The sequence below is a fragment of the Hetaerina americana genome, unplaced genomic scaffold (assembly GCF_022747635.1).
Source record: "Hetaerina americana unplaced genomic scaffold, ioHetAmer1.1.p SCAF_4, whole genome shotgun sequence".
NCBI classification, from domain to species: Eukaryota; Metazoa; Arthropoda; class Insecta; order Odonata; family Calopterygidae; genus Hetaerina; species Hetaerina americana.
The window spans coordinates 47,468,771-47,496,558 of NW_027286985.1; the positions used below are offsets into that span (position 1 = coordinate 47,468,771).

General features: G+C 36.1%; 1 protein-coding gene across 1 annotated transcript in view; it reads left to right on the forward strand.

Annotated features, from left to right (window-relative positions):
- The window catches only part of LOC139691912 (nuclear pore complex protein Nup205-like), a 34,916-nt gene extending 12,855 nt beyond the window's left edge, over positions 1-22,061 (forward strand). Inside the window, exons 11-27 of the mRNA XM_071589851.1 lie at positions 155-437; positions 1,725-1,914; positions 2,269-2,619; positions 3,675-3,980; positions 4,453-4,577; positions 5,414-5,587; positions 7,599-7,781; positions 10,263-10,563; positions 12,604-12,789; positions 13,954-14,081; positions 14,553-14,693; positions 15,350-15,567; positions 16,894-17,122; positions 18,623-18,992; positions 19,848-20,050; positions 21,438-21,669; positions 21,786-22,061. Of these exons, the coding sequence (XP_071445952.1) occupies positions 155-437; positions 1,725-1,914; positions 2,269-2,619; positions 3,675-3,980; positions 4,453-4,577; positions 5,414-5,587; positions 7,599-7,781; positions 10,263-10,563; positions 12,604-12,789; positions 13,954-14,081; positions 14,553-14,693; positions 15,350-15,567; positions 16,894-17,122; positions 18,623-18,992; positions 19,848-20,050; positions 21,438-21,669; positions 21,786-21,970 (3,805 nt within the window). The 3' untranslated portion in view covers positions 21,971-22,061. The remainder of the gene's footprint in view (positions 1-154; positions 438-1,724; positions 1,915-2,268; positions 2,620-3,674; positions 3,981-4,452; positions 4,578-5,413; positions 5,588-7,598; positions 7,782-10,262; positions 10,564-12,603; positions 12,790-13,953; positions 14,082-14,552; positions 14,694-15,349; positions 15,568-16,893; positions 17,123-18,622; positions 18,993-19,847; positions 20,051-21,437; positions 21,670-21,785) is intronic.
- Positions 22,062-27,788: the final 5,727 nt, after the last annotated feature.

Sequence of the window (27,788 nt, forward strand, 5' to 3'; positions counted from 1 at the left end):
GTAATTTGTAATGGAATGCTTGCTTTCCTTGTCTGTTTCATTGTTAAAAGGTTGTGATGAAAAGTTTTAAGAAAAATAGATTTATTTCACTGAGTGTATTGAAAATTGATGTTTATATCTTTCCCTTACTAAGCTTCAGTTTCTCCTATTTTAGGTATGTTAGCCATGCAGGGTGGCTCCCAAAGCACGCTCCCGCTGCATTGGGAATTTTGGCTCTGGCAACAGCTTGTCCTCGATCACCATCATCTGCTGCCCAAGTTCACCTCTTGTCCCTCCTCACTTCCTCACCACAAGCAACTGCTCAAGTACGCCATGCTTTTGTGGAATGCATGGAAGCAGAAGAAGATGAAAATGCGGAATTTGAAGAAGATAAAGACATAGGTCCCGATGAAGGTGATGAAGAAGATGGCACAGTCTTTGGAGATTCTTTACTTGAGGTATTAAAGGCTGCATGTCTAAATGTAGTGGACTCTTACTAGTATGTTTTGATGGGACTTGGAATTCTGAATGTAACAACCAGTGAAACGTGCAAAGCAGGGTTGACTTTCTATGGCAAGTTGCAATAGTATTTTAGATAACAAAATTTAAGGGTAAGTAATGTATGGTGTAATGACTTCATTCCATGGTTCATTGGTTATAGCATATAGCAAAATCTTTCATTTTGGCAGTGCTATGAAATACCGTACTTTCCCATCAATAACGCACACCTTATGATTAATGCGCATCCAGAACTTTGTAGTTATCATGCATTTGTATGGATACCGTGCACCCAGGGCTTCATAGTTATCTTGAGCGTGTATAGATGCCGTGCATCTGTATATTCATATATATGTGTGTGCGTAAATATTATATATAGTGTGTGCAAAAATAGGTCTATGTTTGGATTTTTTCAATTTTCATTGCATAACGCACATCGTCCTTATTTCGATCATCTGAACTTTTTGTATCGATAATGTGCACATTATTGATGGGAAAATACGGTATACTCAATATGTGGAAATACTTCCTCCTTATTGAAATGAAATGAAATTATTGACTTTGTAATTCCACACACTTTATTTAAAAACATGACCCAGGTTTCAACGTTGAACATCTTCAGGTCATTATTTCACCTGATTATGGCGTTAAATGTCGAAACCTTGGTGATGTATTTAAATAAAGTGTGTGAAATTACAAAGTTAATAATTTCATTTCAATACAACATGTTATGCAAATTCCATAAAGTTATGCCATAGATGACAAACTTCCTCATTAGTTACATATTTGATATTTTATAAAGCAATATTTTAACAACTTGGCGACATGATCTGTGTCAATATGAATTCCATTTGTTTTCTAAATCTTGTACTATATTTAACTGTCAATGAGTCACGTTTTTGCTTACTCTACATTTGTTATGACAGAAATATTAATCTTAAACTAGTCCTTGACATGTATGCTACAACCTAAACTTAATTCTTGGAAGTTTGGTGGCCCATGAACATTTTAATTATATATGTAGAAATTAAATTGCTTGAGAAAATAAAATAATTACTGGCCAATATTTTACTATTTAACTGTTATGTATTATAGTTGTATCTTTATGCTTAGAACTGATTTCTGTTTGTGACATATGCATTTAAATTCAATTCATTCTATGTTATGACATTTGACCTTGGGTTTTTAATACTGCGTGTTTGCTAAAAGATAAAATGAAAATGTGAATGTCTTTTTTCCCTTTGTAGATATCAGAAGGGTCCTCTCCAAACTCAAGCGAACCTTTTAAAGGACTGAGTATTAGAGGAAGAGCGAAGGAAATGGTGCTTAGGCTCCTTTTGCAATGGCTTCCCCAGACACCAGCTCCCAACTTGGCTCATTTTTTCCTTGGGTTCCATCTTTCTAAAGATTTAAGAAAAACTGTCTTTCAACAACCAGGTGAGAATTGTTTCTTGTATGCTGGTCTAATATGCTGATTAGTAGCTCCCAGTTGGTTTAATTTAAATGGCAGTTTTAACTAGTTTATTTTTACTGTGACAATTCAGCAATATCATGTTAAGTGTTCTGCAAATACGTCATAGCCATGTTTGGGCTCAGAATTGGTTGTATTAGGAAGAGGAATCAGACAATTGTCCAGTATCACCTGTGCTATTCAATGTATTGTTGTTAAGGAGGTGATTAAAATGCCTACTAGTTCTTTGATTGAATTTAGTCTGTTTTTGAATGTTTCTCAAAGTTGATATTATTTATTCCATAAGTGTCCATCTCTGATACTTTGTTTCTCTATTTAAGGAATCTTGGGATTTCCTAGGACTTGCTTGCATGCACTTTTGGCCCTTTTGGACCGTGGGTTGGCCAACAATCCCCAGGCCACTTCTCCTAGTGTTACTCAGTCAGCAGTATTGGATATCACCGCACTTAGACCTCGTGCTCCACATTCTGCCCTCTTGGACCTTGGATACAGACTGCTCTATGCCCTCTGTGCTGATCCTCGCACCTCAGAACCTGTTCTTCGTTTCTTACGGTCATCATCTTCAGCAGGTGGTGTTGCTGGTGGTCACTATCTCACCAGGCACCTGCTTTCCATTCCTATTATCACTGTCCGGGAAGTCAGTGGAGGAGCTCTGCAAAAAAGATGTGAAGGTATTTGCTTAAATTGGTTTTCTGTTTAGCAAGTTGACTGCTACTTCACTATTCAATTCATAGGTTGATCTGATTCATCAATGCAATCATATGCGTAGTCATAATTTTCAAAAGAACTTCTTCTATAATTTCCTATTTAAATATAAAATTCATATATTTCTCTTTTACATATATTTCAGTGGTATATCAATTCTTGAAGGTACAAAATGGGAAAATCATGTTATAAGTTTGAAATTTGCCAGTAAAATCTTAAATTTTGGAAAACAAATGTTATTTTACCCAGGAATTGAAAGAAGTAGTCTAAGGAAAAATTAATTATATATTTCATTCATTTGAATTGATATGAATGACTAATCTGGTAATTTTTTCAACCAGCAGTTTTCAATGTGTTATGCATTCTGTGATAAGGTAAAGAATTTTGCATCACATCTGTGTACTTAGAAGTAATTTGTGGTACCTCAGTTTCGTCCTATGAAACAATTGCCTACCTAATGGTGTGCCAGAACTGAGGTTTAATCATTTGGTGTTAATAGAGGTAGAATGCCAAGGTAGATAAATACTTGATAACCGGGGTGAATTTTTTCAACACTAGGTGGCTACTTCCTATATTTTTGTATTTTCAAGTAAATATAGAATATTTTCTAATTATTAAGTAGTATTTCAAACTGTTGTGTCATTCTATTTTCAACAATTACTTTTTAAGGAAACATCAATTCCTGGCAAGGTCATGATGACTTCCTAGTCAATGACAATACATTAATAGTTATTTAATTAGTATTTGTATTTCCTAAATTTTAATAATAAAAAATGCACATCAATGTCGAGGCATGGCTAAGATTAATTTAGATGCTTAAAGAAGTCAAGCTTCAGTTGAAGACTTCAAAACTACCTACACAATAATCTCTCTACAGAGCTATCAAATTATTAAAACAATTTTTAACTTACATCAGTAATGACAATTTTTGGGCACTAATTTTTGGCTTTAAAATGGTTGATTTAATTACTTGTAGTTGTTTATTTGAGCTTTAACAAGCATGATTTGTTTAAATCCCTAGTCAATGCACTTGGTCAAACGTCATGGCTGTTGAGAACAGTTGCTGTCGAGTTGAAAGCATTGGCTGCAAACCGCCATCATCTTCAGCTAACCACACTCCTGCGAACACTGCTCTCCACACCCACTGTTCCTCGAGCCCAAGCTTTGGGGAACACAATGAGAACTGTGGGGCCTGGATGGCCAAGTAGAGCAGCTGACGTTTCAGAACTCTCTGTTGATGGGAATCGTTTAGGAGGGGAAGAAGAAGGCAAGGATGAAGAGACTACGCTCCAACTCAGCAGGTCACATTTGTTGCCAGTTGGTTCATGTAAGCATCAAAGATCCTTAGTTTTAATTTAAGTTTTTCTGAGCATCGCAATAATCCTCTGTGACCTCAATCTTTTGGTCCACATCATCCAGCTAGTATTGCATCAATAGTCAGATTGTAAGACCCTCTTGTCTCATATACTTCGTATAAATTACATGGATGTTACTTCTTCAAATTTCCTTTGTCGAACCATTGTAACCTTATTACATGTATAAAAATTGAAGATGATTAGTAATCAACTTGTGTCTGAAAGATTTGACTAGATATCTTTAATATACTGCCATTAAAAATTCATTATCAACTAAAAGAAATTTTAATAAATGATAGCACAATTTTTATGGAATAAACTAATGGTTGGTTTTCTTATTCAGATTACCCATTTTTGTGATAATATTTCCAGCCTGATAAATAGGCTACAATTAAGGTGCACTATTGGGCATAAAAATGGATTAACTTTTTTTCATTTCTTCAGTACCACCAAGTGGTGCACGGCCCCATGATCGTCTTCTCATCCGTGTCCTCGAGGCTCTCAACTTTTCTCCAGAACAAACTCCATCCCCTAATTGGGAATTTTTCGAACCTTCTCAAATACAGCAGGTCAGTATTCTTATTCCAAAGCATTCTTTTTCATTATATCTCTCTAGCTGATATGTTCATTCAAACTCAGTAGGGGATGTTATAGTGAATATGACTTGTGGTTTTATCTAGAAAATTTAAATTTGTGAACAGTTTTTTGTAAACCGTTTGCTTTTATATTGGTACTTTTTTTTTTCATCATCAAATATCAAGTGAGAATCAAGTCCATCAAATATCAAGTCCAATAATGTATTCATTCATTTCACATTATCTTATGTGTTGTAGATGCATTGGATTTTAGTATTTATATATGTATCTTCCCTCTATATCTCCAGGTCGCATTAATGGACTCTAGTTTAATATCTAATATCAGCCATTCTTTTCCATTGGTAACCTTTTCATGGCTTTTTCACGATAATAAAATTTACTTTTAATATGTACATGTCAATGAAATTTCTATGTATACACCTCTTCAACATTATTTCCAAGGGCACCAAGGGTCTTGCCTTAGTCTAATATTTATTTCTTTAATGATCCTCTTTCCCTTCTGCCCCTCCTAAATTACATCTGTTCTTTCATCCTTGGATTCATTATCTATCAATGTTTATACCTTTATCATTTACTAAGTACTTGTTGTTTTATTTGATTGTGAAACCTGGAAATGTCTTAGCCAAAAATCTTCCATTTTATGTAATCTTCTGCCCAATCTTGAGATAATCCCCTATAATTTTGTAAATATTATTTGTTGAATTTTTTTTAAAAGGTTTTTGGGAGAAATGTTGTTAGTAGGTGATATTCTATTAGGTGATATCTGGTCAATATTTATATTTTAAAATAAAACTTTAAATTCCATGCAGGTTCTTCGTCAATGTGAGGTTTCAGTTGCTCCTGGAGGTGACAGTTGGCCTCATGTTGCCCCATCATGCCCTGCCCTTCGTCTTGTTAACCTTGATTCCTTACGCCGCACACTTATGGATGAGCTTCAGTCTATACAGGTCTCACAGAGACAAGCAATTGTAACAGAAATGAAGGTATGGCTCTTGATATTTACTAGTAATTTATGTATGTATGCTATTAAAATGCTGTAGAAATCTCTGTGTGAGTGCCGTTTGTGACCCCATACTTCTCTGCCTTCTGTGCCAAGGAGCACCCCAAGAGGCCATAATGAAATTTTCCTCCTCAGCATTTTTGCTCCAGATCAAGACTATCAAGTAGTAACCAATTTTGTGGCACTTCTGGAGCAATTCATTAGGTTTCCTTACTTTCTGACTCATGGTGTCTTTCGAGAGAGTATTGTATCTTAATTCTGTGATTTGAGTACTTTCATGTTGTGGGAGTTTGGTGTTTTAACAATTTTTTTATGGTGTACTCTTGGAAACCAATCTAGTTCTTAAACTAAATTAGTATTACCTGTGTCAAAGATTAAAGGCCAATAATATTTACAAAAATATGAATTGATGATCTGCATTTACCTGAATGTTTTATCTCTAAATTGCAATTAATTTTTAAATGAGTAGAACTGGGTAATTTTACCATCCCGTGGCCCTTTTGGATAAAATTATAATATTGATATTCAATGATTTCTCTAAAAATTGTTATGTATTGCTTATTTTCAAATAAATGCATTTTATTCCATCAAAAGGTATTATTGTCAAGGCGGGAGAGTATTTTAGAAGTTGTCACTTTCTTTGGTACATGCTAAAAAATGGGTGTACATATTACATGAGTATGCATGGTGCATGACTTTACTTATAATATAAATCATATTTTAAATAAATTTAATCATAAGTTTAAATAAATTGTATAATAAATCACAAAAGTAAACTTATAAAATTGCATTATTCATTCATGTTTTTATTGTGCCCATCAATCATCCCGTGCATGGGCCTAGTTCCATACTGAATTGCCCAAGGATCTTAGGGCTCATAAGGTCCAGTGAACCTCTTGGGACCTAATTTATTAAGTACCCTAAAAAGTAATGTTCATCTCAGTTCTGGGAATAAAGATAAATGAAATGGAGATTACTCAAAATAAAACAGAATTTGAAGTTTAAAAATCAGATGAAAAATCTACATAGAAATCTTAATGTCATAGAGTGTTTTACGACTGATTTCCCATATGAACAAATCAATTTTATAGACCAGGAAGTGAGGTTAGAAAATGGAATGCAGCAGAACTAATTTCTCTTGCAGATTCCAGCTGTAGCAAAATCTTGATACTCCATTAAAACAGATCAGACTTCTGTCTGGGGGAAGAAGGGATGACAAAGTTGTGAATAATGCCTTCCAGCAATTGTTTTCTTCTATTTTCTCTGTATTCTTATATGTCTTTTATTTTCCAATATATTCACATAATTAATGCTTACCTTGCAAGTTTGCAGTATGCTATTAGTACATGATAACTTCAAATAATTAAGTAGGTTTTGTACCCTCTCGACTATTTCAATATCAATTTCCATTATGGTGATACTGGAAAATTAGTTGCTTCAATTTAGAGCAGCAAGTCTCTGAAAACGAGTCTGAAGTCATACATCTTCAAAATGCTGGTACTTCTTCATCAGTACTGGTGTTAGCCAAAGCTATGAATTACCTCCTAATTGAACACCCTATTGCAGCCCATTACACAATAAGCTTATGATGGCAAAGAGAAAAGTACATGTTTACTTATGTGATGTCATGGAAATTTAATTCTTCAGTCTATTGCATTACCCATTTATTTTATTGTAGAAAGTGGGGAAATGAAAGGGTTCATAAGCTAATTATTGCAACTAGGCCACTTGAAGATGATGGGAATGCATATTTATAAGATGTTTACATAGCAGTTTCTTGGCAGGACTCAGTCGTTAATATTTTTTAAAGGTACAATATCCTTAATTCCAATTGATCAAAGAGAATGTATTGTAATTTTTCCTGGTGTCAAAATTTTATAACTGGGCTCCATTAATAGCAATTTTGCCATAAACGACCTGATGAATGTCAATTAATGGAATGTATCAGAAAATTTCATAGTGGCCAATTTTGCAATAATGATATCATTTCCCAGGAGGTATTGAAATACTCGAAGCAGCACAACCACCGAAAGGCGAGGGCATGGGGAGTGGTACGCTGTATGGAAGGATGGTGTCAAGTGACAGAGGTCCTGTTTGCTACTACTCCATCAGAGGCTCTAGCGCCTTCTCTTCATCTTCAGCTACTATTAGATGTCCTTCAAGTTGTATTAAAGAAGGTATGTATGTGTATCTTGTTTGTGTATCTGATATGCGATGAAAATAGAATTCACTTAAATAGAATGAGTAGTTAATATATGGACCCACATTTTTAAGTAATGATAATTACAGGGAAACTACTAAAACTTACTTTTAAGAGTAATGGAAAAATGTAGAAAGTTAGTGCCAGTAGAAAGGAATGAGATTTGTGCCTTTTCCAGAATAAAGGTTGCCACGTGGTAAACAATGTATAAGTTAGGCCTTGTTTGGATCAGTATGATACTATTATGTGTAGGATCTTGTATCACATATTTTTACATTGTGGCTTGCCAATCTTGAAATCTGGGATTGAGGAAAATATAATATGCCTTAAAAAACCTGAATTTTTTGAGAATTAATGTTATTTTAATGGAAACTAGATAATAGGCAGTAGGAGGAGAAAAACTTAACTTTAATGTGAATGAGGTATCAGCAATTTTTTGAAAATTAGCTTTCAATGTGTTATTCATTCTGTGAGAAGGTAAAGAATTGTGCATTACATTTGTGTATATTGAAGGAAAATTTGTATAGTTAATCTGGAGGAGTTTTCTGCTACGTAAAAACTGCCTTCCTGCCCATGCACCACTGCTGAGTAATATTCTATTGGTCCTTATTTCTTTGAGTGAGAATACCAGGGTAGAAAGTACTCCATATTAGAAATGATTTTTTTACTAACACTAAGTGCCTATGACTCCTGTATAATCATTTTTTAACACACATGTATTTCCTGAATGTCAGCAATAAAAATTGCCGAGCATCTTATGGCAACATCAAATTTATCTAAATGCTTTTAAAAAGCTAAATACTTCAACACAGGCTCTAAAACTACAAGCAAGGTAATAACTTAATCATAAATGGATTTTTATTTAGGTGAGCCATCAAATTTGTGAAACTATATTTGTTTGTTCATTATCTACCCATGAATGCCTATGCTACAATGGAAAATGCTGCAATATTTGGACACATAACTTGATCCATGTCAGTTGTATTACTGTAGGGATACTAAGTAGTAGCAGTGGTGCTTCAAAAAATTGAAAACCTTGAAAAACAAATGTTTATCCTTAAAAATCTTGAGTTGGAAAATAAATCATTGCAGGTCATCCTGTTTTAGTAGCATAGGAACCTTGGATGCAAGTGGTACGTGCATAAGAAAAGAATTTGAAAAACTTGTAATGAATGAAAAACTTTTCTAAAAACCTGGACGGGGAAATTTTTTAATATTTCTTCATGACCATAGAAATTTCATATGGCTTGAGTACCATAAAAAATCTGTTGCTGGCTAACGTAGCCAATCAACTCTTAATCTTATCTAGAGAAGGAAGAGAAGTCAAGAAAAAGAAGCAACACTAAGTTAGACCTGTACCCACTAGCAAGGGCAGCAGTAATTATGATCTCTCAGACATGCAGAAGTGGGGAAAGTGTGTTTTGTAGTATTTTTATTTACGCAATAAAGTAATATGTTACACGATAGTATATGTGTAACCTGACTAACCTGCGGTGACAATATCTTGTATACAAGGTCGGTTTAAAAAATTATTGAGGCTTTTTTTTTTTCAAAAATTATTTATTCATGAATATCTATTTTGTCCCCTTCAAAGTAATCCCCATTAGATAGCATACACTTGTGCCAATGTTTTTTTCCAATCCTTGAAGCGCTTCAAAAAATAATTTTTTGTGATCTTGTTCAGCTCCTCCTTCAATGCAGTCTTTATTTCGGTCAAATTATTTGCTTGCATAGCACATAAGAATGAAATTGCTCTATGATGATTTTTATAAATTCCTCTAGTATGTTACAACCCAAGGACGTGCCTTCATATGCTGCGTTAATGGAAATTTGAGCAATCTTCTAATTTTCCTTCAGAATGATTGAAGGAAAGCAGTTTATCTAATGTGGAAATAATAATCATCTGGAAAGTGCTGTTAGTATGCTCATTGTGCAATCACTATGGAGTGAGTGAAGACTTGCAATTAGATAGAATGTTTTGCTCTGTGGAATGTGAGTGGATTAAGTGATGATGGAATTCCTTGACTTAAAAGGTCACCATAAAATGGACCATCCATCACTGATATTTAGGCCAGAGGATCTGCTCTCTGCTGCTGTGTTTTCCTCTGATAATCTGGTTTTGGGAGGGAGGAAGCAGTTCATGGCATATAACATAGCATGCATAAGTAATGATGATACATACCATATATATGATTGCAGCTCATGACAAAACTGAAACTAGTTCTTTGCGTTTCAGTTAATTTTGACCGTTAGTACATTTTTTACTGAGGTTTTATCTTGATATTTTTCCATTAAATCATTTTAATATTTTTTATCTAATGCCATCCTATCTAATAATTTTCCTATTCATATGAATCTCTTCAAATTTTGTTTAACTCTGCATTGGAATATTGCTGATAGTATATTCTCCCAATTTTACTCTAAAAGAAAGCTTATACCAGCAATATTGACTTTTCAGACCCTTGCCACAGATGTTACTTCTGATCTGGCTACATTATGTTCTGGTGTGATACTCCTTCTTTTGGTGAATCTTCGGAATTTGCATCTCGTGGCAGTACGTGAGGCAAGGCTGAGATGCCTTCCTCAGAAGGTAGGGGCTGGCCAAACACCTATGCCTGGATCCCAAGCTGATACGCCTGTAACCACCCATATTCCGGGGAGAAATGCTGCCTCTCATGGTGCAGAGGCTACACTTCAAGCAAATTCTGCTGCTCTCAAGGTCATTCTCTCGGGTATTTTGCAGTGGATTGTCAGCTCAGGCAAGTTATCTCAAAATATGAGTATACATAAAAGTTAACATCTGCTCTCTGATTATTTTTGTGCAGAGTATTTCATGCTTGTGGAATGGATTGTGACCCATTGATGTTGCCCTTCTGTAAGTTAATTCACAATTTATTTGAAGCAAACCCTGTCAGTCACATAAATTAAGAAAATGACAAGCAGCACATAGTTACAGCATAGATATGTAAATATTGCTAAGTATTTGGGATAGTTAAAGTTAGTTGGGAATGGAATATTTTATTTCAACCTGATAATTTCAGAAGGGTATAGAGTAAATGTAAATTTATTCAAGCTCTTGTAAAGCTTGATAAACAGAATGCTTTTTATCATGCAGTCACCAATAAGCAAATTGTATTCTAAAGGAATGGTATGTGAGATAATCTCAATGTAGTCAATAATACTCCAGGTATAGTTTATTGCCCCATGATATAAATGTAAAATAAACCTGTAATAGTGAGGCATGTACCCCAGTGTGTTATACATAATTGATCTATTTGGTATTGATATTAGGCGAACAAGTTTGGACATTGAAAGAGAATATGATGTAGATGAAAATAGCTTAGGTCCAGGCATACTTGATGGTGAGAGAGAAGGGGCAAAAAGGAAATTGAAATCAAATAAGGCCATGGGAATAGGTAATATTCCCGTAGAACTGCTTAGGGTTCTAAGTAGGTGTGGCAGGAAGAGTTTGGGTTTATTAATATCATTTATAGAGGAGGAATGTATTTGTGTCCAAATGAAAGCATTGAATAACATTGGCAACTTTTGATTTTGTAAAATTAAAACTCTTTTACGGAAGTGTAGTTATTTCAAACTTGTCTTTTTTAAAAATATAAAAATTTGAAAGCATTTAAGTATCTTTATGATTGTAATTTTATTAAAATTTCAAGGTTTTGGGAAGAAAGTGGAATGGGTAATCCACAAATACATAATCTACCCATAGATAATCAAGAGTTTACCGTGTGATTATTAAATCGATATCAGTAATGATGAGAACTCAATATAGTGAGAAATTTTGCAGGGACTGTGAGCTCTCATTACCTTGAGCTTCCACTGTGTGTATAAGCACTAATATTCACCTTTGATTTACAACACATGCCTAATGGTCATGGTTAGAAATGGTCCTTTCATTCAATAGTACTTTCATTAAAAATCTGAGCATGCATGATGTAGTGCATAGCATCAATCACCCGAAATTGCCCAGCATCATCTAAAAATAGGATTAATTCATTTGGGTCAAGTAATTTTAAACTAGGAGCTTTCAATGCTAATATAATTCACACGTTTTATGAGCCTCCCTATCCACTTGGAAAAACTTATGATTGATTTTTTTCGGTTAACTTATTTTGGAGGGCCTGGCATTTCTCAACAATAATATTTTTTTTGCTTCCTTCTTATTTTTAAAAATATGGATACAAGTGCTACCCTTCCCTGGCAGGACTCATCACGTTACCCATTTCAGTGAAACGTCATCACTGACTTTTACATTTAGATATGGTTCTTCATCACATCTGTCAATCTATACAATCAATCCAATGATCTAATTACGCTTGGATACATGCCTTATTTATTTCGTAAAATTAGCTCCCTTTGCCTCTTTGATAAAGATATCAAAATTACTTTAGTTCCTAAGCCCCTTTAAATATAAAATCTCCTCATGGTCAGTGATATAGGTGATATTTTCCCAAAATATGTTGTTCATATATTCTAGTAACTGTTGATTTTTTGTTGTAAAAACCAGCAGTGGTAGTATTATTCATGGTTTCTGAATGAATAAAATTTATTGTTTCTGCCTTGAGGAAAATTGTGTTATTTTATGATTTGAAACCAAATTAGTGCATATTTGAGTCCAATGCGTGATGTGAAAATTGGATAATTTTGGCCTCATGCCCATAGTTCTATGTACTACTGACTATAGTTCTATATACTTTCTTACTGTATGCTAAATTAGGTGAAGCTGAATGTTACCAGTAGAAGGCTGATAGTGATGTTTGGTTGTTTTCTTTTTCTCCTAATAGCCCCTCCTTCTCAGAAACTACGCATCAATTTATATGGAGCACTGTTGAATTTCCTTCATGTTACGTGCACAGAAGGAGATGAATGGAATATTGGTATTCCATCAGGAGTTAATTTCTCAAATGTCTCCCTCTCAGATTCTTTAAGAAATACGTTTCTGTCTCCAGGATATAGTTCTGCAAATAGAGGTAAATGAGTGAAAATTGTTTTAATATTATTTTTATCAAGTGATCCTTAAACCACAGCACTATTTTTTATTAATTAAAAAGAAGAGCATGTTAATTTTATTTTGATAATTATTGTTTATGTTTGTCTATCAAGATCTCAGGTTTTATTAATATTTGGTTTGTTAATTATAAATTTTTACTATTAATTCAATCATATTCCAATGTCCAAGTGTTCGAATTCTGATAATGGAGAAATAGCATAGCAGTTGTCTAAGGATTTAACGAATCTGGGAACTGTGACTAAACTGAAAAGGAACAGAAAGTTATTTGTTGCAATGTCTATAGTTTATTATATGAGGGGTGATTGAAAAGTTATGACAAAACTGCTTTTGAAAGACCAGAGTATTTGTGGCATAATTATTTACATTAGAGAACCAATCCCCAGCATAGGCTATGCAGATGAGGAATTGCAGTGCTATTAAAAGGGAGGATGATGTAAAGCAATGACATACAAAATCTTAATCATGCAAGGGTAATATAAGATATTTTGAAGGAGCATTGCAGCTGCCAGAATGAAAAGCATTCACTATACTTCTTAGACATGAGGTCCTCTGCTTTTGAATTACCACAATTTCTCAAAATACTGTGTCAAAAATGCAATGTATGAGTTATTTTATTTTGCACATTCATCCTTGAAATTCTTGCACAGAAAATTTTAAAAAATAAGTTTTATCCAAAATATGTTGGTGATTTTCGGGGGTTTGTTGGCTTAAATCCAGAGTTGGCTTTTATCTTGGCAGTTACGGTACATGGGAACAAAGACAAGGGATACTCTTTTTTGCTCTCTTCAATTTTCCACAATTTGTATTATTTTTAGTCATGTTTTTAAAAACATTCCATGTTATTTGGTTGTAGATCATTAATTAATTTCAACATTTCACAAAATCTATGTAAGAACCCCTAAATAAGCAGTTTGACTGTAATGCTAAAATCATACAGCTTTGGGATACTGATTGTTTCCTGTCAAAAATTGACCTCCTCCATGGTAGTGATGCCCTCACAATGTATGAGTTTTTCACCTTATATGCGTAATTCATAATGGACAGTTACAGTTACATTTGAAATATTTAGGTTAAAAGATACATTTAAAATAGTAACGGTAAAATTCCTCATTCAATTGTTAAGTGAAAAGTCAGCCCACTGAAGAAGAACGAAGCCAAAGACAAGCTTGTCTTGAGGTGATGGTGGGATTTGGTGAAGGATTGGTGGATGTCCTCTGCCATGACTCCACAAGTGGGCATGATGTTTGTAAGGTAATCAACATTTTTTAAATTGTATTATAATATTTTGCAAATTATTATATTTTATTTATTCTGTAATGCTGGAATGAAAAGCATAGAAAATTGAAATGGTGTGATGCTACCCTATAATTTATGAAGATCTATTAAAAATTCAAAAACTGTGTGCTTGTTGGAGGGTGAATTAAATTGTGAATAAAAATTAAGTTAAATATGAAAACATTCACAAGTTTTTGTTTTGTATAGTTATTTAATGGATGTAAAGCTGCATAATTCTAAATTAATTTCAATAGAAGTGCAAACTTCTCTACAATGATTTTTTACTGTAGTTGCTACTCTTTCCTATCTTACCTTGTCTGCTTCTCCTGTGTTGGCTCCAAAGGAGATTTTGGAAATTATTTTTGAGAATTGTAATGTTAATTGTGCATGCTTTTTGAGGAAACTTTGGAGAAGATGGTATAAAAGTATTTGTTTAATTTTCTTCAGATGCTGGCACTCTCCTGTTTAGAGACACTAGTTGTATTGGATACATCCACTGGTCCAGCCACAACCTTGTCACTTTTGTGTTCAAGAGGATTCCTCTGCCACCTTGTGGATTCCCTGCTTGCATCAGATCGGACTCTACAGGTTTGAATTTCAAAAAGAATTCCATTTATGTGATATTTCTAGGAGTAGGTTTCCTAGGAGTGGCCTGATATATACAAGCTAATCAGCTTGTATTAGCTGATTCTGTTGATAGTTCGTGGTATGTCTGATCCAGTATTATCAGGAAAATTGGCCATCTAGTTAGGCTGTCTGGGTTCAAGGATGAAGTGAAGGGTTTGCTGGTTTGTGTATCCTGAGCATCCAATTTTCAAATTACCTTGAATAGAATGATTCCTCATAATATTGAATTAATGAGAATGTTTCTCAGGAGTGGAAAGAACTGCAATGAGGGGGGAGAATGCATAGAATGATGGAAATTGGTCTCAAGGGTAAATGGTCTCCAGGGAAAATGGTCCCATTTTCCATCAAAAGCATGTTGGTGGGTTGCTTTATCATACGGAGTACCAAAGTTTTGTCATTAGTCCCTTATGATATATTTTAATGAGCTTTAACACAGTTAGTGGTAATGTGTTTCACACTCAGAATTAATGCTGGGTAGAAAATTTTTTATTCTTATGCAACATAAGATTAATAATGCATTTCAGAGTTGCGGATGCAATATAAGATAGACTTAAGTACCTTTGAAGTTTTTGTATTGCCTGTGGTGCATTTTGAAAGTGGTGTTATTTTGTTTACAGGGTGTTTTGGAAGAAGATGAAGGCTATGCAGGAGGTGGTGAATATAGTTCAGGGGGAACAGACTTGCGCCCGCTGTATGTGTATGAGTCAAAGATGGCTGCATTATGTCGAATAGCACGTTCATCACGTAATGGGGCTGAGGCTCTTCTTGAGAGGAAAGTAATGGGATGCCTTTCTGCGATGAAGGTGTTTGATGCCCGACCTGATGGTCCATTCTGGTTAGTTCTACATTCTTGGTTCATCTTGTCATTTTCAATGAATTTTTTTCTGATTGAATCTTAAGTCTTTTATTGTTGCCTGGCTTCCTATAAATAGTAACATTAACATTGTTAAGGAGATCACCAAATGAGCTACATTGCCAAATGCAATTACCAATAACATTCTCATGAGCAGCATTTTGATATTATTTCTTTGGTTGTGTGGCAGTCAATCAATATTTGCTTGAATGAAAGATTATTTATCCACATTAATAATTAGTGGCATCTTTAAATGCATGCTGTATTTATTTAATTATTTTAAAATAATAGTTTAGCCTGTTCACACAAAAAATTTCTGTGATTGAATATTTAAAAATTGGTTATATTTAGCTGTCTCACATAAATATTCTTGTATTTTACAAAGTATTTCATGTGGATAAAATCACTAAAATATTGCTGGATGTACTTCTTCTTCTGTGAAGTCCACTGAATTTAGTGAAGCTAAATTGTTCAGGTATAATATGGATCATTGTGTTCACTCTTAGAAGAAGCTTCATTATGAAGTTGATGTAATTATAAAATTTTCAGTTTGTAAAAATGGATATTATAGAAGTATGCTCAAAAATTAAAATGTTTGGACTTGATATTAGGGTCAAGTGTAGAATTGTTGTAAGTTTATGGCAAGGAAAGAATTCTCCAGAAATTCAGGTGCACATATTTGTTAGGTATTTTGTGTAAACAGTAGGGCTTCATGAAGAATGAGCATGAGCTAGAATTTATCAGCTTATATTTATCATTTATATCATTATATTTAAGTATCCTCTTTAATTCTGTCTTGTTTTGCGAAGAAACATAGTGGTAGGATTTTGGATATCCATAATTAAGAAAGTAGCTTAGTTTCTAAATTTATATTTGAGGTATGTGGCACAATATTTGTCACTACATTGTAACATATTCATGTGCAATACATGTGGAAATTACTGTTTATGTAGCCTGTGGGAGAAGGTAGATGTGGAGAAAAGAAAATTTCTCTACCCCCTTTCCCCTCCCTCCTCTCTTTGGCTATGCAAATGACAATTTCTACCATAGATATTAAATATTAATATGCTACAATTTAGTGAAACACATAGTGCCATGCACCTCCAATAGAAGTGTGGAAACTTACTGACTAAAAAAAATATTGAATGAAATAGTAATTTGATTATTAATGAAGGTCAAGGGTTAGTTAAAACCTGTCAAATTGTTAATATTTAGCACGAAGTAAATAATGTCTTCAGTTGCATAAAGCAGGCTTTTAATGAATCTAATACGTCTCTGTAATTTCTTTTTTTTTTTTAATTTACTTAGGACACATGCTGATGGCACATTAAATGGCGAGTTTGTTCCTCCAGTAGCAGGACGCTATTTGCAGATTTGGTTACCTGCTCTTCATCTATGTGATGCCCTTTTGATATCTTTAGGATCAAGAAATGAATCTTGTGCGAGTCAAGTGGCCCACTTTTTAGTCAGTCACTCTGAAGCTGTGGGAGCTGCCCTCAGGGGGGCTGGAGCTCCAAGGTCAGGAAGTACTTCACAGGTATGTAAAAATTGTCAGTTTTTGCATGGTTGGGAAATAAGAAAACAAGACATGCCAGGGAAAAGATTAGCTCTATAAAATTCAAAAAACAATGACATTTTTCAAAATTCTGGAATATTGGGGGAAAATGGAAAGGATTAATATCATGCATAAAAGTAGGCTTATTTTTAATAGAATAATGTAATGTTGTTTTTTAATTGTAACAGATTATGCCATTTCAAATTTTATATGTTGCAGCATATTTGAATGACTAAGTTGGCAATTTAATGAACTTAAGTAGTGATTGGAGGACCAAATTTCTCCTCTTTTAGATTGACCTTACTGAAATTTTTGCCTGGAAAATTTTGAATATTGATCTGGAAAACTTGGTTAAGTAGAGGAAATTTATAAATTCCAAACTGTGGTATCTTTTTTGTGATTTGCTGAATGTAACAATTGATGTTGATGATTTACCTATGCTAGTTTCGTAAAAAAGGTAATGCAGTTATTTGATTGGATGGTTATTGGTAGCTAACCCAAAGTTTTGAGTTCAAGCAGGCATGTATCTCAAAATTAGGAAAACCTCTGATTTTTCTATGTCCTTGAAAAATCTGGTGATTCTCCTTGATCCACGGAAGTAGTAGAAATTTTCCTTGAAATATCACCAATTCCTATTTCAATCAAAAATCTGATGCCAAGATGTTTTGTCTGGTTCATACCTGATTCTTTGATCTACTGGTTAGGGTGACCTCACTAGGATTATCATTGCTCTGTCAAAATATTATAGGAATCAATTAAGCATTCTATTCCTTCCTCAATGTCCATGTTGATGAATTTAAGGACTAATAAGTATATAAGGACTTATAAGAGGCAAATTGTACATTTGAAAGACTGTTGATAACAAAAAATACTGAAAAATCTCAATTATTTGTCATTAACATTGGAGTATTGGAATCGGATTTTGGAGTGAATCTGGCTGAAATCTTACAATCTATGGACAAATGAGCAAATACAAAAATGATTCGGAATGAGATAATTTTCAAAAATATTAACAGGTAGACAGCAGATAGAAATTCTCCATTATGCTTTGAAATTCTCTTAGGGGTGTAGGTTGTAGTTCAGGTCATTACTGTAATTTCTTTGGCCTTAATTGAGCATAAAAATGATGAAAGACTTATTTAGGTCCCTTACTTCTCCATGTCACGTCTCCCGCCAGGGTTGTCTTGACCAAATAATTTTCTTCTGCTGCCATTGGTAGCATCTAAATTAGCCTAAAATACTCCTTTGTCTAAAGAATGGATATATTTTCCTGTAAATGCTTACTTTTAATAAATAAAAAATTGGGTATATCAACTAAAAAAATTGATAAAGTTTTTGATTAGCTAGAGGTGTTAGCAAGGAACAAAATTGAGTTGTGGGGATTAAATTTTTATGAACAATGGATTGTGTTATTTTTCTCATTTAAATGATGTTCATATGGTTTTAACCTACTGCATATGATCAGCGATGTGATATTTTTAGGGTCACCTTCAAGAAATTGCCAGCCTAACAGGGGTTGTGGCACTGGCAGCTCGTCATCCAGGCATAATTGGACCAGATGAAGGAGCAGTCCCTGCTGACCCCCTTTGGAGAGTTAGGAAACTAATGTTCTCCCTGCTACCACGATTTCTGTTACCAGAAGATGTTCCAGGAGCCAAGACTGTTAGTATTCAGGCTGATGAAGAAACTGGTTTATGTTCTCTCCAAGTGGCGGCACACCTGCTGCTATATGTCCGCCGCCTTTCAGTTCCTGATGGTGCTGTTGGTGAGACAGGTGGTGCAGCAGATCCACGAGAATGCCGAATTGTTTTTTCACCATCCTTATCAGGGGCAGAACTTGTGCCATCAGGAGGTGGGTATTTTCAAGTGGTGGATCCCAATTTAATTAGTACGACTTAGAACAAGTATCACAAAATAGCAAATAATGCAAAGCAGAGTGTCTAGCTGCTGGAAAAATTAGGAATATGCTGGGAATATAATACAAGCTTGGAAGACCAGGGGATTTTTCATGAATTAGCCAACTAACTTGGAATTTGGGAAAACAAGTGGGCATTTATTGTGAGCAAATTAATATCTTAGGCAAAGGTTGTTAAAATCATCTTTCAGCCTCCCAAAATGCCCTACCAATATACAGTTCATTGTTGCATGGTTTATATCTGACATTGCTAATAGTGAGGCCTCTGAAGTGGTAATTCATGATTACATGTGTAAACATGTTAATTGGTTCCATATTAATGGAAAAAGCAACATTCTCTGGTCTACCATCTCCACTTGTCCATGCATTATTTCCAGATGCATCTGCTTTTCAATGTATTCACCAGATTTTTCACTTTGTTATGCAGTCTCCCTAACTCCTCCACCTTTGATGTGATTATTTTTCTTTATATCTATCTGCAAAGCCCTCCTTGAGTCCCCCTCAAGTGTTATGGTGAAGACTCTTAAGATGTTGCATATCATCCATTTACTTTCCCTTGCTGCCATCCCTTTTTTAAATGTGTGTCCTTTATTCCTACCTTGCATTACATTACTATTTTCATACATGCACCCCAATTATTTTGCAACACTGCCTTTTTTGTCTCCCTAATTCCAGTGACCTCCCCAATAGGTGAATTGATACTACCATATGTTCTCTTGCTGAAAAATATGAAGTGGAATATTGTTAAGTGATTTCATTTAATGAAACTTACCTTTTTAATAATTTTTTCAGATCCCAGAGGGACTAGGACGTCTGCTGGTCGAAATATACCAGTAAGGACTGGTGGTATTGGTACTTCAGGACCACCTCTTGGTTTATTGGTAGCTCGACTTGTTTCGGCTGTAGGTTTAGATGCTTCCCTAGCAGCTGCAGAGAGTCAGCTTTATGGCCAATTGGCATCCGTCCCTGACATGAACAGTCAAGAGCTAAGAGAGGTAAAATCATCTTCATATACTACCCTCACTAAATGAAATATTTGCCACACTGGCTCTAAAGACTTATTCTTTTGAGCAGTATATTTAATAAACTTCATAAAAATGCTTGTTTTCAATGGAGATTAAATACTAAATCAAAGCATATGGAGGCAGAAGCTAGTTTAAGTATTAATTAAGGAATAGAAAACACTGTAGAACATATCTCTTGATGCCTTTTGTTTAATTCTAGTTTGTGCTTCCATAATGTTGGATAATTATTTTTGATTATGAATTATACACTTGACAGTTGGCCTTGTGACTTCCCTTACATTTTCATGGTATTATTTAAAGCATCTTTTGCAATGCTTAAAAATCGTCATTATGTTTCAATTACACTTGTTTTTATTTCAAACAGGTTTGCTTTTTAATTTGTTCCATACATCCACAGTATTTTAACTGAAAGGTTTGTTTTGCAGGGAGGTTAGAGCTTACTCCTAATTAAACTTTAGGCATATGGAATGCACCCATTCAATATCTCTCCCTGTACAATTCAGTTTCCTATGTTTCTAGTTTCTAAAATAAATGCAATGTTTGGTGTTTTTAGACAGTTAGAAAAGTAGTTAATTGGGAAAGTGACAAACAGCAGAGATCATTCGCACCAGAGGGGATAGGTGGATAATTTGGTAGGGGTGAAATATTCGGGGAATAGAGGACGGGTGGACAGAAACCAGTTGTCAGCATTAGCCTACTTGTAATGAATGGTGCCAAGGGATCCACAATTTAATGTCCCATCTAATAAACGGCATACTAACTTAATGTGCTCTCCACTTAGCACCCCAAGTATGGATCGGGATACCAATGAAAAGTCCGGGCACCACTGGGATTCGAACCTGGACCTTCAGGGTGGGAAGCCAGTTCTTCAGCTACTTTGTCAACTTTTTATTCAAAGCCTAAATGATCTTGCATCAATATTCATTAACATGCATTTTCTGAATCCTAAAAATGCATGAAGGTGTCATGGCATGGTGACCATTTATCCTGATGCTTAAAAATATCAAATAATTGCTTGTAGGACACCAGAACTACAAGTGAGATAATCTCTCTGCCACGAGTGGTGCCTTGATTTAGATGAGATATCTAACTTTCTTAAACTATTTTTATTCATTCACTTCATACCCATGAATGTACATGCTACAAGGAGAAATTTTGAAATATTTGTGGTTGAAATTTTAGCAGTGTCTGTTGGATTACATTGTTAATATGAGGTAGTAAAAATAGTTATGCAAAACCTTGAAAAACAAACATTTATCCTTAAAAACTTGGAATCAAACCCGAAATAAATACTGGCCTTTCTGTAGTATGTCCACATTCCATTTATTTGCCTTAAATTGAATTTTTCTTTCTCAAGTTTTTACCTCAAGGTGCATTAATGACAGCAGCATCAATGGAGGCAGCAAGAGCTCAGGCTGCAAGGTATTTGGGTCGGCGTTTACAGCAAACAATTAGGCGAAGAGAACTCCTGTGGTTTCTTGCGGATCATTGTCTGCTGCTCCTTTGGGTCCATTTAGACCATTTTCTATTGAGGTCATTCATTCCTGGTGACAGAGGAAGACCTATGAGCATGAATTCTACTTCAAGAGGTTAACATTTTTATTTAGAATCAAATTATTTTCCATAATTTTGCAATGAATAATTTTGCAGTGGTTTAATGTGGTAATTTATTTTTGTTAATGCTTGACTTTTTTTTACGAACCAGATCATGCCAGTTGGAGCGTTGATGTTGAAGAAATTAGCAGACTTAAATCAGGCTTAGTGTCTGTTTTCAATGATGGTTTTTGTAAAAGACTGATTGATACCAGACAAGAAGTGAAGGATCGTGGATTTGTCGAAGCTCTTGTAAGAAGAATCAAAAGACTCATTCAGTTTGTGCCCATCAGTTAACAGACTGCAAGTTATTAGTGTTCGCATGTTGAAATTATTACAAAAGTGTAAAACCATGTTGTGCTTTGGTATGTATTTTACATTATTTTAAACTATGTAAATTTAAAAAAATGTCAATTCTTTCAATTTAAAACTACGATTTATTCAATTTTTTTATTTTTTCTGTTCAGAAATTTATTAAATATACATTTGTATAATCAATGTAGTTTATTTTCTCCAGCTGAATCCATCATAAATAGAAATTATTTTTCTTTTTGAAACTATTAGCTTTGCTAAACATGTCAAAAAGAATATTTGAAATTTATATATATTATATTATGTAATAATTAACTATGTATTACAAATAAGGGGATCACAGTAGTCCAGGGGTAGAGCGTTGGACTGCTAACTGGAGGGCCCGTGTTTGATTCCCGGGCACCCTTAGTTCCACCCAAGGTTTGTGATTTTCAGGTACCAGGTCTTCCTGGGAAACCATAGGGAAAGGAACTGGCCCTACTACCCTTATGTGTGAATTTCACATGCCGTTGGGCTTAGTCCTGGGTGAACTCTACCATCACCTACCAAACCGACCTCTGGGTTGATTACTTAGTTTATGGTTTATATATATATATATATATATATATATATGTATATATATATGTATATATATAGTACAATACACAGTAACACATAATATAGAAACACAAAAAAAGAGAACACTCACACGTATTTTCTTGATATTTCGACGGAAACAATCCGTCTTCCTCTGAAGATATAGAAGTAATGACTGCTGGAATTGTTGAGGTGAGGGGTGTGAGAGAAAGGGAAGGGGGCCAGGGGAAGGGGAGAATGGGAGGTGAAGGAGGGGTGAAAGGAATGGTTGGGGAGAGGGAAGGGGTGGAAGTAACAATTTTAGGCCACTCCCATCAGTGAACGACATTGAGGCCCGGATGCTGATAGGCCATACAGATGTAAATGAATGCCAATTCAAGGGTTTTTAATTCTATAGGGTTATCGGATGTGGGAAGGGACGCTAGGACGGAAACATTGTAACACTGGTTGAAGGGGGTATTATGATGGGAAGCATGTTTAGGGATGGGGAGACCCGCGGACGGGGAGGAGGGATTGCACGAGGCGCGGTGGTTATTAATCCTAATGTTAAGTGGTGTGGAACATTGGCCTATGTAAAAGGACGGGCAGAGTTTACAGGTAAGAAGATAAACAACATTCTTGGAAGTGCAAGAGGAATAGGGGAAGGGCGGGAGAGAGTTGAATGGTGGGGTGGAGTGGTGAAAATAGGGCAGGTTTTGCATCTTGCTCGATGACATGGAGTGGGTATGGCTCTGGGGGTGTGAGGGGATTTTGAGAGTGGCCTGGTGGATTTGAGGATATCTGCTAGGTTGACGGGATGTTTGAAAGTGACAGAGGGGCAATTGGGGAGAAGGTTGGAGGAAGTGTTGTATGTATGTGTATATATATATATATATATATATATATATATATATATATATATATATATACATACATATATATATAATATATATATATATACATATATATATAAAATATATATATATATATATAATATATATATATATATATATATATATATATATATATATATATATATATATATATATACTGAGGAAGGCAACGGGAAACCACCTCAATTATCATTCCCTAGAAAAATATGATGGACAATAGAGATATTTTGAGTCCTGGCAACCACGGGGCTCGGCCCAATCGGCCGTGTGTCGTGCCCGGCAGCGGGGGAGGTAAGGCTTTCGCGGTCGTCATCCCACGAAACCCTTGCAAGGGAAAACCAGCAGCAGCAGGACAGAAGACGCAGGAGAAGAAGACCAAATTAGTTAGAATAGGAACGTGGAATGTTAGGACAATGATGAGGACGGGGAAATTGGAGAATGTTAAGCGAGAGATGGAAAGGGGAAATATAGATATTTTAGGTCTATGCGAGGTGAGATGGAAAGATAGCGGGGATTACTGGAGTGATAAGTATAGAATAATATACAGCGGTGGGGACGAGAGCCAACGAGGGGTTGCCATAGTATTAATTGAAGAGGTAGGAAGAAGCGTAGTCAACATAGAGCAGGTAACGGATAGAATACTACTAGTGGAGATAAAAGCAGAACCGACGAACTTAGTTATTATCCAGGTATACATGCCACCGAGCAACCATAAGGAAGAAGAGGTCGATAGGATATACGATCAGTTAGAGGACATGATTGCATGTGTTCCTGCAGGGAAACATTTGATAGTGATGGGGGATTGGAATGCGACAGTAGGCGAAGGAAGAGATGGTGATGAGGTGGGGGACTACGGTTTAGGCACGAGGAATGACCGCGGGGAGAAAGCAGTTGAGTTCTGCAGGAGACAGGGCTTAGTTATCACCAACACTTGGTTCAGACACCACAAAAGACGCAGGTATACATGGAAAATGCCAGGTGACTCGGGAAGATATCAGCTAGATTATATCCTGGTTAGACACAGGTTTAGGAACAGTGTGATAAATTCCCACAGCTTCCCGGGAGCGGATGCGGACTCAGACCACAATTTAGTTGTTATGAAATGTAGCGTACGTTTTAAAAAGATAAGGCAGGGGCGGCGAGTTAGAAAATGGAATGTAGAAGCATTAAATGGGTTGAAAAGAAAGGAATACAAACAGGCGGTAGAGAAAATCATGGAGGACGGTAAAGAGCTAAGTACTATTGAAGAAAAATGGGAATGTATCAAAAAAGGGTTGTCTAAAGCGGCAAAAGACACTATTGGAACCGTTAACGCTAAAAGGACTCGTAAACCATGGATCACGGATGAGATGATTGCAAAAATGGATGAGCGGCCAAATTGGAAGAATATAAATACAGAATTAGGCAAAATGAAGTACAAAGAATTGAACAATAAATTGAGGCGGGCAACAAATAAAGCAAAGGAAGCATGGTGGAAGACGCAGTGCGAGAATATGGAAAGTGTGCAGAGGAAGGGGGAAATCGGTGCGCTTTACAGCATAGTTAAATCTTTATCGGGAAGTAAGAAAGGGAGATCAACGATAGCAGTTAGAGATAAGGCCGGTAAGGTAATAGTTGACGTAGGAAAGATCCAAGAGAGATGGAAGGAATATGTAGAAGAACTGTATAGTAAAGAGCTTAGACCAACAAAGTTAGACATTGAAAAGGAACATGACGTAGAGGAAGATAGCTTAGGTCCAGGCATACTAGACAATGAGATAGAAAGGGCATTAAGGGAGATGAAACTAAATAAGGCCGTGGGGGTAGATAACATTCCCGTGGAACTTTTGAAATGCTTGGGAAAATATGGGAGGAACAGGCTATATGGGCTGATCCGTAGTATTTATGAGGAGGGAATCTGGCCGGAAGACTTTGTGAGAGCAGTTTTAGTTCCGATTCCGAAAAAGGTAAAGGCCACGTCATGTGAGGACTATAGGACAATTAGTTTGATATCCCACGCAGCTAAAGTTGTTCTCAGGATCATAAACAAACGGATAGAGAGTAGGGCAAATGATTACTTAGGGGATGATCAGTTTGGGTTTAGAAAGGGGAGAGGTACGCGTGATGCCATTGCAGTAATGAGATTATTAATCGAGAGGAATATAGAACACAACCAGGAGGTATTTGCCTGTTTCGTAGATTTCGAAAAAGCGTTTGATAGAGTAAATTGGGAAAAACTAATGAGTATATTGCAGAAAATAGGAATAGATTGGAGGGAAAGGAGGCTAATCCGCAACCTGTACATGTCTCAGACTGCTCAGGTGCGGGTGGGAAACGGGGAGTCAGGATGGGCAGTGTTAGGAAGGGGTGTAAGGCAGGGTTGCCCATTATCACCGTTGCTGTTCAACCTGTATGCAGAGGAAATGATCAAAGAGGCATGGGAAGAACTAGAGGTAGGAATGAAAGTGGGCGGGGAATTCGTAAAATCAGTTAGGTTTGCTGATGACCAAGCTTTAGTTTGTCAGTCAGCCAAGGGGCTGCAAGCATTGCTTAGTGAATTGGAAATTCAGTGCGACAGGTATGGGATGAGAATCAATATTAATAAAACAAAGGTTATGCGATTTTCTAGAAAGAAAAAGGCCAAGCTTAACATTAAAATAGGAGGGCAAAAGCTAGAGCAGGTAGAACAGTTTACGTATCTCGGTAGTGTTTTGGACCAACACGGTCAAAGTAGTAGGGACGTAAGAAGAAGAATTGCGCTAGGCAAAGAGGCTTTCACAAGGAGGAGGGAGTTGATGACGGGGACTTTGAGTAAGGATGTTAAGAAAAGACTCGTAAAAACTTTGATATGGAGCGTAGCTATGTACGGAGTGGAAACGTGGTCATTGAAGCAGGAGGATAGACGTAGATTGGAGGCTTTTGAAATGTGGGTGTGGAGAAGAATGGAGAAGGTGAAATGGACAGAGAAGAAAACAAATGAGGAGGTACTTGTTATGGTGGGCGAAGAGAGGGGTTTTTTGGGAGCAATCCTATGGAGGCAGGAAAAGTGGATGAAGGGGGTGTTGGCCGGCAGTGGGATGTTGAAGACTGTGATAGAGGGTAGAATGTTGGGCAAAAGAGGAAAGGGAAGGAACAGGATAGGGTTGTTGGACGGGATGAAGGGAGGAAGAAAGTACTCAGAGATGAAGAGGGACCTGATATAGAGTAGGATGATTGATTTTGTGTTTTGTTAGGAGTAATAAAATATTTGTTTGGTAGTTGTGTCCGTCCAAAAACCTACCTTAACTGGTAGATTACTTTAAAAAATATATATATATACATATATATATATGTATATTATATATATCTTGATTATACGGAAACAGTACAGGGTCGCACCCAAAAGTGGTAGGACTGATTTTTTTACAAGAATTTTATTGACGATATACTTACATCGACTTAATAATTTTCAAAGTATGCTCCTTGAGCTGCTACACACTTATTATAACGTTGCTCCCATTCCCCGTACGCCCGCTGGAAATTTTCTTTGGGGATGCCGTTGATGACCCTCGGCGAAGCATCTTGAACGGCCTTTATCGAGTCAAAACGTCGTCCCTTGAGCTGTCTTTTCATCAGGCGGAAGAAGAAGAAGCCCGGTGGTGCCAGATCAGGAGAATAGGGCGGGTGCGGCAACGTGGCAACGCCGTATTTGGCCAGGAGCTGCCTGACGACGAGCGTGCCATGGCAGAATTTTTGGCACCATCTTGGCGCACACCTTGCGCATGGCCAAATCCTGTGAAATAATGCGTTGGATGCAGACAGACCCAACTGGTCTGCAATTTCTTCACTGGTTAAGCATCGGTCTGTGTGCAGCAGTGTCCTCACTCTGTCCACATTCGTGTCGGTTCTTGCCATCGACGGCCGTCCGGAGCGATGGTCGTCTTCAACGAGCTCCCTACCCTCTTTAAACAACTTTTGCCCCTCAAATATTGTGGAACGGCTTAAGGCAGTGTCCCCATAAGCCTGCTTGATCATATCGAGGGTCTCAGTTGCCGTCTTCCCAAGTTTCGCACAAAACGTCATGGAATAACGTTGCTCTAAATTCAGATTCATTTTGTTTTTCAATGCAGACAAAAAACTTGCTTCACTAAAAACGGTGTCCTCACTCAACGACAGCCCGCAGGTGACTGAGGTTGGTGTTGGTCTGTTGCTAAGAGCCCCCTCCACCTTACCCTGCCAGGTAGACCTCCCTCCACCGCTCCGTTCGCATCAGAGAAAATCAGCTCTACCACTTTTGGGTGCAACCCTGTATAACATAGCAGTAGCATTATATAGCAGCAACAGTATAATGTAGCAGCAGTATAATATTTGGACGGCACAATAGAACACAAATAAAA